Genomic DNA, 12,503 nt, shown 5'->3' with positions numbered 1-12,503 from the left:
ATGGCCTCCTAACCATCCACATATCATAATTGGCCCTTCACCAATCAGCTGGTGTGTGGTGTGCAGTCTGGCGCAATATGGCAGCCATCACGTCATTCATGTGGATGCTGCACACTGGTTGTGAATGAGGAGATTCCCCTCAAAAAATGCGTAAAGTGTTTTGAGCGTCCAGAAAACCACTATATAAATGTATAGAATTAATAATTATTATTATTAAGGTAAATATGAACTGAGGCTCAGATCAAATCCTGTTGGTTCTTACTGCAACTTTAACCTGACACATGACACACAAGAGTGAACCCTATCGGTTCTCATGCATCAAGCAAGCATACTTCAAATGTTGAATGCTGTAAACATGTTTTCTGTTCAATGAATAAAACCCTAAATTAAATTAGCTCTTTAAAACCAGTCATATATCTTTTCTTATGGATTTATTGTTTCTAGAATTGCTAAACCTGAAATAGTTTAAAGAAAGAGCTTAGCCAAATAGCAAAGCTCTCAATTTACCGGTCAATCTACGTTCCTACTTTCACCTATGGTCATGACTCATGGGTCATGGCCGAAAGGACAAGGTCTCGGATACAAGGGGCTGAAATGAGTTTCCTTCGCAGGGTGGGAGGGCTCACCCTTATAGACAGGGTGAGAAACTCTGTCACCCGGGATGAGCTCTGAGTAGAAGCCGCTGCTCCTCCACATCGAGAGAAGTCAGCTGAGGTGGTTCGGGCATCTGTTTCAGATGCCTCCAGGAAGCCTACCTAGGGTGGAGTTCCAGGCATGTCCCACCGGGAGGAGGCCTCGGGGAAGACCCAGGACATGCTGGAGGGACCATAGGCTGATTTATACTTCTGCGTCAAGCACATGCATATGCTACGACGCAGCCAACGCGTTGACACATAGCTCTACGCCGTGGCGTCAGCATCGCTGACACGCACCTCTCAAAAAATGTAACTACACGTCGTAATGACACATAGCACAAGCTCTGTGATTGGTCAGCTTGGTAGCGTTGACGAGTCTGGGCAGGGACGAGGGCCGTGCGAGCCCGATGGAGCAAGTGTTTACAAGTGTGGAGTCCCATGAAGGAGCTCCAGATGGAAAGTTTTATTTTGTGTTTACCTCATGGTTAAAGTTGTTGCACGTCCGCTGGTCCCTGCCTCAAAATGAGCGAGTTTAAGCCACTTGTACATTCAGGAAGTGTTCAGAAAAAACAGAACACCAGCGAAGAAACTCGACACAGAGGAATATTAACACCTCACTGCCAACTATCGTTTCGGAAGTGTTATTGCAGAGCAAAAGAAACAGCGCGCAGAAGAATAATGCACAGCTACTCGTGTTGCATGCACCGTGGGTCACACCGATCACTTGACGCAGAAGTATAAACCGACTAGCCTGGGATCACCTCGGGATCCCCCCGGAGGAGCTGGAGGAAGTGACTGGGGAGAGGGAAGTCTGGAGTTCTCTCCTAAGATTGCTGCCCCCGCGACCAGGCCCCAGATAAGCAGATTAAAATAATAATGATGATGATGATGATGATGATGAAGTTTCCCATTCAATTTTGCATACAAACATTAACAAAATAACAGTAACTCTGGTGGCACATATAGGATTTACGATTAAACCATAGTCCCAAATTGCATATGTATGCACTATTCTATGCCATTTTGTAGTAAAAATAGTGTAAGTAGTGCATTCACACTGAAAACTCTAAAAATAATAAGTGCACTTTAATTGCCCGGTTGATGCACTTAGGCCCAATTCCAATTCTACATCTTAGCCATTCCCCTCACCCCTAGCCTTCCTTTTGCGTGTTTACATCAAGTTGTAGGGGTGTCCCAATTCTCTTTAGCTTAAAGGCGTAGGGCTAAGGGGAAGGTGTCAGGGTTCTGCCACTCTGATCTTGTAAATTCTTGTTTTGGTGGCAGATCTCTGACACTACTCGTGTCTGGTCCTGTTTCTGTCTCTGTGTGCGCGCGCGCCGTCGTGGGTGTACGCAGAGTGTGCGCGCTCCTGCTTGACGCAGCCGCGTGCGCGCTCTGCGTCCCTCAGACGCGTGCGCTCTTGTACTCGTGTTTGTGTTTTCGTCTGTCAGCAGCATGGTGTTTCATTCCCAGCGTCTCAGTCTTGTTGGTTTCGGTTTTGGTCGGCGCTGGGATGAAGCATGCATGCTGCATATGTGAGCGCATGGTGAGTTTTCATTCATCGTGTGCTCGTGTCTTGCGTCTTTTGTCAAAGCACGTGGCTCGGTGTTTACATTGTGGTCACGTGCTTTTGTCGTGTGCTTCAGTGTTGTGTTATGTGAGCGCATGGCTTGTATTGTCTCTCTGTGTCATGCGCTCTCCCGTCTATTGTCTAGCCCCACCCTCCTTGTTAACCCATTATTAGTTTGTCATGTTCACCTGTGTGTCAATTTACTTTTTGCTTTATAATCCCCCTCATGTTTTCAGTCCTTTGCGAGTTCGTCATCATATGTTGTCGATGTTTACCTGTCTTGCTGTGTCCAGTCCTGCCTTGTCGTGCCTGCCCAGTCAAGTTTGTTTGTTTGATTTATTGTTTGTTGTAGAAGTGTTTTCCCCCTCGGGGTTGTTTATTTTGCCTTTTATTTTTATTTTTTAATTAATAAATCCTACTTCACTCTGCGCTTGGGTCCTTGCTCCTTTTTCCCTTTACCGGATCGTGACAGTACGAACTCGCCAAAAATGAGGACCCAGCAGAGTGAAGACAGCCCCTTCTCCAGCCGGATACTGCAGCTCATCAGTCTGCAGTCGCTGCGGCAACGTGGCATGAAGGTGGAAAGTTTTGCGGCTAAATTTTGTGTGGCAGCAGAGGGGCTGGGGTTTAATGATCAAGCCCTGGTGAACCTCCTTAACTATGCCCTTGACAAGCCCCTCAATATCCAGCAGATGCTGAAATTGGGAGGGCTATCTTACCATCAGTTTGTGGAGCATTTGGTTCATCAGGCTGCTTATGGCGAACATCCCAATCCCAGCTCTCTGTTGCCCTCTGCTCTGCAGCTAAAGGAGAGAGTGATCCTTCAAGAGAAGAGGATCCCTTACACCAGCGCCACCTCCCAACACATGTCCAGCCCGCAAGGGCTGACCCGCACTCAAAAGCGGAGGTTAAAGAGGAAGACCTCTGCTGCAGTGTCGACTCCAGCCCCAGAGCGCCCTCCAGTGTCGGCTCCAGCCCCAGAGCGCCCTCCAGTGTCGGCTCCAGCCCCAGAGCGCCCTCCAGTGTCGGCTCCAGCCCCAGAGCGCCCTCCAGTGACGGCTCCAGCCCCAGAGCGCCCTCCAGTGTCGGCTCCAGCCCCAGAGCGCCCTCCAGTGTCGGCTCCAGCCCCAGAGCGCCCTCCAGTGTCGGCTCCAGCCCCAGAGCGCCCTCCAGTGTCGGCTCCAGCCCCAGAGCGCCCTCCAGTGTCGGCTCCAGCCCCAGAGCGCCCTCCAGTGTCGGCTCCAGCCCCAGAGCGCAGCTCAGTGCCGGTCCCAGTCCGGCTCCTTGTCCTGCCGGCACCACCCAGACGTCTTGCCCTGCCGGCCTCAACCAGACGTCTAGCCCTGCCGGCACCAGCCCGGCTTCTTGCCCTGCCGGCATCAACCAGACGTCTTGCCCTGCCGGCGCCTCCCAGACGTCTTGCCCAGCTGGCTCCAGCCCGGCTCCTTGCCCTGCCGGCTTCAGCCCAGCTCCTTTCCCTGCCGGCACCACCCAGACGTCAAGCCCTGCCGGCCCCAGCCCGGCTCCTTGCCCTGCCGGCACCACCCAGACGTCTTGCCCAGCCGGCTCCAGCCCGGCACCTTTCCCTGCCGGCACCTACCAGACGTCTAGCCCTGCCGGCCCCAGCCCGGCTCCTTGCCCTGCCGGTCCCAACCAGACGTCTTGCCCTGCCGGCCCCAGCCCGGCTCTTTTCCCTGCCGGCCCCAACCAGACGTCTTGCCCTGCCGGCGCACCCCAGACGTCTTGCCCAGCCGGCCCCAGCCCGGCTCCTAGCCCTGCCGGCTCCCCTCTGGTCTTCAGCCCCGCCGGCTCCCCTCTGGTCTTCAGCCCCGCCGGCTCCCCTCTGGTCTTCAGCCCCGCCGGCTCCCCTCTGGTCTTCAGCCCCGCCGGCTTTAGTTAAGTCGCCTCTAGACCAGCCGGCTCCCCACAGGCCTTCATCCCAGCCAGCTCCCTACAGGCCTCCTGCCTTGCTATCCCAGGCCGATCCTCCTTGGGTTGTCCCTCCTGCTCCACCTTGGAGCATGCCTCTGCCACCCTGGACTGATCCTCCGGCTCCACCCTGGTTCCCTGCCGGGGTCCCTGACCCATTGCACCTGTCCTGGACTGTCCCTCCTGATCCTCCCTGGTTTTGCCCTCCCATCCCTCCCTTGTTTGTCTTATTGGGTCTGACTTGGCTCCCCTCCCTCCCCCCCTTCATGTCTTGCCTGTTCACCTCCCTGTCTTGTGTTTGTTGATGTTGCCTGTTTTGTTGTCTTGTGGTGTTTCTTGTCTGTCTTGTACATTGTTGGATGTTCCCTTTAGGGACGCCAGGTGGCGTCCCTTTTGGGGGGGGGTAGTGTCAGGGTTCTGCCACTCTGATCTTGTAAATTCTTGTTTTGGTGGCAGATCTCTGACACTACTCGTGTCTGGTCCTGTTTCTGTCTCTGTGTGCGCGCGCGCCGTCGTGGGTGTACGCAGAGTGTGCGCGCTCCTGCTTGACGCAGCCGCGTGCGCGCTCTGCGTCCCTCAGACGCGTGCGCTCTTGTACTCGTGTTTGTGTTTTCGTCTGTCAGCAGCATGGTGTTTCATTCCCAGCGTCTCAGTCTTGTTGGTTTCGGTTTTGGTCGGCGCTGGGATGAAGCATGCATGCTGCATATGTGAGCGCATGGTGAGTTTTCATTCATCGTGTGCTCGTGTCTTGCGTCTTTTGTCAAAGCACGTGGCTCGGTGTTTACATTGTGGTCACGTGCTTTTGTCGTGTGCTTCAGTGTTGTGTTATGTGAGCGCATGGCTTGTATTGTCTCTCTGTGTCATGCGCTCTCCCGTCTATTGTCTAGCCCCACCCTCCTTGTTAACCCATTATTAGTTTGTCATGTTCACCTGTGTGTCAATTTACTTTTTGCTTTATAATCCCCCTCATGTTTTCAGTCCTTTGCGAGTTCGTCATCATATGTTGTCGATGTTTACCTGTCTTGCTGTGTCCAGTCCTGCCTTGTCGTGCCTGCCCAGTCAAGTTTGTTTGTTTGATTTATTGTTTGTTGTAGAAGTGTTTTCCCCCTCGGGGTTGTTTATTTTGCCTTTTATTTTTATTTTTTAATTAATAAATCCTACTTCACTCTGCGCTTGGGTCCTTGCTCCTTTTTCCCTTTACCGGATCGTGACAGAAGGGGTGAATAGCCCTTTGAACAAAGATTTTTCACTACCACACTCGAAACCAAGGGTTAAGAAAATTTCTCAGAATTCACCAGCCACAACAGCAGTATTGCTGAACCCGGAAGTAAGGAGATTTATAAATTTGTATTTTTTGTCATTATTACAAATATTTACGATAAACAAACACATGTTTTAATATATTCATAACCATGTTCATGTTTTACCGTCATGCTTTTTAAAATAAACGCAAAAAAAACTGCTAAATTTCGCTATCTATAATCCCAAATAGCAACTCCTGTATAGCAGTCCCACAACATTCTGACACTCGATGACACTCGAATACCCTGTCAGAATAAATATGAATGCAGATGCAGATGAATATGGCCACTGTGTAAATGCACAGTACAGTTACGATCTTATTGCCACATTATGTCGTTATGATAACATAATATATGCCTTCAGTGATTTCCTGAATAGAAATGCTAAAAAAATAGAACAGCTGGAATAACTACAGCAGTCGCCATCGTCTGATCTCATATGAAGCATGAGATCCCGATGACATATGATGACGTGTGCAGGTGCTTTAGTGCTGTCCCAATTCTTAGGGGTAAATTTAAAGCCCTTCCCCTTAACCCTCAGTTGTAAGGGCCAAGTCAACTGGTAAAATTAAGTGTGGAATGATGGACACTTCATGTACTCCACGAACGCAGCTTTGCTCATGTAGCAGAAGGGGTGGAGCTATCGGGCACACATGTTAGCTTACTTTAGTTATTTTGAATTGTGAAAGCAAAATTCTCCTACAAGAGTTATTATACCGCCTCCCAATGGTGAATTCTTATTCTCATGGCAAGTATTTTTTGGTACTTTGGTCGTTTACTTTACTAATTTGGCAACCATCAAACATCATCAGGAAAATGGTTTGAATTTCCACTTAGTAAAAAAAAACTTAGTATTCCACTACACTTCATACATATACAATGTTGTTGAGTGTGTAAGTGCATAAGTATGTAATGCATAAGTGCATAGTGTATAGTTTGCAATTTGGGACGCAGCTCATGTCTAGACCAGTCAGAAATACTGCAAACCGAATAAGAGATGAGGCTGTTGGTGCTACTAGGAGGAGATAGACAATAGAGGAAAGGATTATAGAGCCATGGCAACAAGACTCCTGTCTTCATCATATATTTTCTACACTCTTGATAATTCAAGTCAGCCAAATGTTCTACCTTCTCAATGAAATCACCCATTAATTAAAGCAAAAGATGAATGTTTGGAAGGCAACATGTTGTCTGACGTTTCTCTTAGAGTTTTGTTGTCAGAATCAGATCATCTTTTTGTGTGTGTATTACAGTAACTGCAACCCCAACAATTGTGTTTTGCCATTACAAACCAATGTTTATTGCGAACCGATGTGAAGCTTGGTTTCCCTATAGTTGTTTTCAAGGTCTGGTATTCTCCCACTCTCTCTTGTCTCTCCTGCAGCAGCTTGTTTGCCATTCCAGTGTTGTTCATATAGTGCGGCTGACTCATGTGTGCTGGTCTTTTCTTGTGCTTACAGAAGCTGCTGATGGGAGAGTTTCCTCATGAGCTGGACATGGAGGAAATGGAGGAGGACGTTCCCAAACGCAAGAATCGCACCAAAGGACGGGTAAAACACATGCAGCTGTTACATGCAGTCACTAATTAATAAGGATGAATCATTCCTATACTACAGTGAATCATTCTGTTTTGCAGGCTGATTACTTACAGCGCTTTTAAAACTCTGCTGGTTTTTCTTTGGGATTGATTTTAAAGTGCCCCTATTTTTAAATATTACCTTTCATACATCTTGTAGCTGTAGCTATGAATGTGAAAAGTCTGAAATATCAAAGTGCACATTGAGTAAAGTCATAGCCTTCTAAAAGAAGAATGTAATCAAAACAATTTGTTATCAATACCAGTTTCACTTCTGTAACTGATCTATGTAAATCTGTAACACATTTGCATTGTGGCTCTTCGTTATCTGTCTGCAAGCAATTATTATCGAAACATTTATTCTTGTGTGAGAACACACGGTGAGAAACCATGCGGGAACATGTTATCACTGTGTTATTTGCTGAAAGCACTGATTCATCCAGGAAACATGCAAATTCATGCTAACAATATGCTAACATTGCTAACAACTTTGTTAAATCATGCTTGAAATATTTTATAAGTGTCCAAAACGTTGATAGCAACTCTTAAAATTTTTAATTGTTGCTAGAAACATGCTGACAACATTAGAAAATACAGTTCATACTAGAAAATGCATGCTAACAATATGCTAACCCTTGCTAACAACTTACTATATCATGCTAAAAATATTTTAGAAATGTTTAATCATATAACAAGCTAAAATGTTAACAATGCTAGATCATGCTAGAATCATTCTAGCAACATTTTAATTGACACTAGAATTACACTAGCAACATGTTAATTTATGTTAGAATTGTTAACAACTGGCTAACCTGTCTGTAGAAACATGCTAAAACATGTCAGTTGATATTGGAAGCATACTAGCAGGATGTGAATTAATGCTAGTAACATGCTAACAACATGTTAACCTTGCTAACATGTCAGTTCATACTAGAAACATGTCAGTTCATACTAGTTTTCGCAATACTTGATAAAACATGTCAATTGATGTTGAAAAGATGATAACAACAAGCTCATTCCTGCTATCACCGTGCTAATTCATTCTTAAAAAGGTTACATGCTGGTTGTTGGTGTTGTTGTTTTATTGGTCATGTGCTGGACCAGCAAAGTTCCAGTAAGGACTAGCATATGACTAGCAAAGGCTAAAACCAGCTGCCATGTTTCAGGACCTACCAAACTAGCAAAGGTTGTGCTGTCATTATGCTAATTCATGTCAAGTTAACATCAAAATGTGTCATCAAAGTTTACTCATCTAGTGTTATTTACAACGAGTATTGTTTATTTCCTTGTGTCTGTGTCAGAAGGGACCTGCTATGCATTTTCAGGTGCCAAATGTCCAGCGATCCTCTGCTATGGGTAGCAATTAGATCCACTACCCAAACTGACGGTTTGATAGCAACATATCAGATTGTTATTCTTGCTAGAAAATAGCTGACAACGTGCTAATCTTGCTAACATATAGCATATTCAAAATAAAACATGCATATTTATGCTAACAGTATGCTAACCATCAATGACAACTTGTTATATCATGCTAGAAACATTTTAGAAAATGCTTAATCATATAGCAACAAGCTAAAGTGTTAACATTGCTAGTTCAGCCTAGAAACATGCTAGCAACATGTTAACTGATATTGGAAATACGCTAGCAACATTTTTTGATGGTAGAAATGTTTACAACATGCTAATCTTGCTAACATGTCAGTTCATACTAAAAACATGTCCGTTCACACTAGTTTTAGCAGTACATGCTAAAACAAGGGTGCCCAAAACTCTGTCCTGGATCACCACTGTCCTGCAAAGTTTAGTTCCAATCACAATCAGACACATGGACAAGCTAATTAAGCTCTTACTAGGCTTTCTAGAAACATCCTTGCAGGTGTGCCGAAGCAAGTTAAAGCTAAAAACTGCAGGACACCTGCCCTCCAGGACTAAGTTTGCTAAAACAGCTGGACCCTGTGCTAAAACATGTTAGTTGATGTTGAACATGCTAACAACATGCTCATTCCTGCTATCAACATACTAATTCATTCTTAAAGATGTTATATGCTGGTTGTTGTTGTTGTTGTTGTTGTTGTTTTAATGGTCATGTGCTGGATCAGCTAAGATCCAGCAAGGACTAGCATATGACTAACAAGGACTAAAATCAGCTGTCATGTTTTAACCTACCAAACCAGCATAGATTGTGCTGTCATTATGCTAATTCATGCTAGAAACATGCTAATTCATGCAGCTTTGTCAGGCTAACATTAAAATTTGTCATCAAACTTTACTCATTTAGTGTAATTTACATCTAGTATTGTTTATTTCCTTGTGTCTGTGTCAGAAGAGACCTGCTATGCATTTTCAGGTCGCAAATGGCCAGCTGGGATCCACTGCTTTAGGTAGCAATTAGATCCACAACCCAAACTGACGGTTTGAAATGAATATATCACAGACCTGTATGTTTGCAGTGAGCCCTGCAGGGTCTTTGTTTAATCTAGGATTCCCATTTCTTCAAGGCTGCTGTCTGAACAAAGCAGGCCATTGTAGCTCATCAGCCATTGATCCATTATGGCTGTTTAGCACATCTCCAGGTTTGATCCCAGCGTACCTTTCATCATTGCGTTCCTCTGGCTTTGTGTTGATTCAAAGCAGCTTCTTCCCAACCGCATGAAAAACATCTTTTAATACCACTTTAAAGACAACACCTGATGTGTGATAGCACACCGAAGACATGGCCGAGTTCATCTGTAATTATAACCCCACATACATGAAAGACTGGGGTGGAAAGTGGTCCTGTGTAGAAATGCATGCAACTGCAGTAACAATGACAAAAGCTCGCCTGACCGAGATACTCATGAGTTATTATTATTAAGCAGGGAGTGTGGATTGAAATATGGTGGTTGATGTATTTGACATAAATTTGCATGTTAGATTGATACGTTTTCATGCTAAAATTGGAGTTGCAAAATTATAAAATGTGGAAATTGTTGTTATCAAAAGATCCTATCATAAGACGTAACAATTTTAGTTATTTCAGCATACGATCCAGTAGGCAATATTGTCTCAAACAATGGCAGTTCAAGGCAATAGCATCAGTTTGTTGAGCAATATAGGACATACAGGCCCCAAATTTTTTTTTATTAGCTGATTATGTAAATATTTTTCTGAATTTAGTGCTGTCAAAACAATTACAAAATCAAAACAATTACTGCACAGCATCATAAATGGCAACTACATTATTTTCAGTAAACTTGTGTTAATAATATTGGCAAAATTACAGTCAGTTTTGTTTTGTTTTATATTATGTTATGTTATGTTATGTTATGTTATGTTATGTTATGTTATGTTACGTTACGTTATATTATATTATATTATATTATATTATATTATATTATATTATATTATATTATATTATATTATATTATATTATATTATATTATATTATATCATATTGTATATTCATTCATTCATTCATTTTCTTTTCGGCTTATTCATTTTCTTTTCGGTCCCTTTTTTAATCCGGGGTCGCCACAGCGGATCGCCAACTTATCGAGCACGTTTTTATGTGGCGCATGCCCTTCCAGCCGCAACCCATTTCTGGGAAACATCCACACACACTGCGTTGCCCCCATATTGTATTATATTATATTACATTATATTATTTTATATTATATTATATTATATTATATTATATTATATTATATTATATTATATTATATTATATCATATTATATTATATTATATTATATTATATTATATTATATTATATTATATTATATTATATTACAGTATAGAATATGACTATAACAGTGGTTATAGTACTCTTTTACTTTCCTTCAGCTTAGTCCCTGATTTATTAGAGATTGCCACAGTGGATTTAACCACCAAGTGTTCTGGCATACAGTATGTTGTGTGTAGCTGAGTATTGTAGTTAACTAAAACAAAAATTGAACTTCATTATAAACTTTAACTAATAAAAATATTACAATTTTCCAGCACAGTGCTGGGTTGCGGCTGGAAAGGGCATCCACTGTATAAAATATATGCCAGAGTAGTTGGCAGTTTATTCCGCTGTGGCAACCCCTGATAAAGTAAAAAAAAAATTTGTAAAAATTTTAAATGTATTTTATTTTAGTTAATTGTCAAGAAATATAACTTTGAGTAAAAATATGGTTAAACCAATACCTAGCCTTTTTCTATTGCATTTTTACTCCATTTACATGCTTTGAATAACAAATTGTCATCTTATTTACTACTTTAATTCCAACTCATCAGCAGAATTCCCATGTCAGTGCACAGAGCTCGTTCCTGGCAGAAATGACTGGAGTTTCAGTATTCTAGTCTAGCAGATTTCCATATGAGGATAACAAACAAAAAGTCTTGGCCCGCATCCCTCGAATCTCTCACCTTCTGTGCTGTTAATTGGGGCACACAACTTCCTGTAAGATCTGTCACTCCCCACACAGAAGAGATGCTGTGATAATGGTGTGTGAGGTATAATTAATGCTGTGTAAGAGGATTTGCTGTAAGAAGGAAGAAGGAAGTGGAGTGGGGGGCTGCCGAGGGGACTAAATAACCATACTTCCCCATCCGCACCTGTGTAAAATAAACCAGTCGCCAACTGTAAATAAGCTTTAATAAATTTAATGACATTTTTGTGGCCTAAAATGACCAAAGTTTACAACAATATTTTGCAGAATTTATGTTGTACATGACACAAACCTCTTTTACATAACCACCATTAAAATAATGTACATATCAGAATCATGACGTGTCCATTCACGCTGGTCTTCTGAGGTAATAAACTTACTTCTGAAAGCAAATCTCCTCCCAAAATATCAGTGACCCCTTTGTTTACAAGTTTTTGACTGTTCATATGGCCATGTGAAATGCATTTGAATGGCAGAGGTGGAAATTCCTTCAAAATATCGAGGCCACATTGGCTCGATTAAAATTTTTTTTAGTGTAGGAAAATGGATAAACTACTTTAAAATTAATTATACACATGCTGAAACCTTTTATCCTTTTATTTTCTAATTGTTCAACCAAACCTGAGCTTGTGACGTCGCCTTTAAAACAATAGTCCTTAACGGACCAGCATCCAGGCTATTAAATATTATTACTTAATTATATATATGTATGTTAGCAGGCTTACGTTCATTGCATATGCATAAATTAAATAAAAACATAAATTAGTAATGTTATTACACATTTGTTATTAAAATCATGTCATATTTTGCTGACAAACATCTTGCTGCTGTGCACCTGAGGCTGAGCAAAGATAGCCATTTCCGAGCAGAACCTGGTTTGCATGATTGCTTCCGAGCAAGGCCTATATAACAACAACAACAACAATAATAATAATAATAATAATAATAATTATTATTAATTTTGTTTACTTAGGTTTTTTATTAGTTGTTAGAAGAAACAGAATAAGAACACATTAGGCCCTGGGGCTTTAACAAAGAGTACAATTTGTTTTTATTTTATTTGCTCCTATTTATATA

The 12,503-nt window shown here is 42.7% G+C and overlaps 1 protein-coding gene across 4 annotated transcripts in view; it reads left to right on the top strand.

Annotated features, from left to right (window-relative positions):
* Positions 1–12,503, top strand: part of dpf1 (double PHD fingers 1) — a 129,227-nt gene that overhangs the window by 59,361 nt on the left and 57,363 nt on the right. For all 4 annotated transcript variants that reach the window (XM_087283164.1, XM_087283163.1, NM_001328069.1 and 1 more), the window contains 1 exon segment: positions 6,896–6,985. In XM_087283164.1, coding sequence (XP_087139290.1) covers positions 6,896–6,985 — 90 coding nt within the window.

Source organism: Danio rerio, chromosome 15 (assembly GCF_052040795.2).
Source record: "Danio rerio strain M-AB ecotype USA chromosome 15, GRCz13ab, whole genome shotgun sequence".
NCBI lineage: Eukaryota > Metazoa > Chordata > Actinopteri > Cypriniformes > Danionidae > Danio > Danio rerio.
The sequence above is the reverse complement of the archived record's forward strand: the minus strand, read 5'-3'. Positions and strand labels throughout refer to the sequence as shown.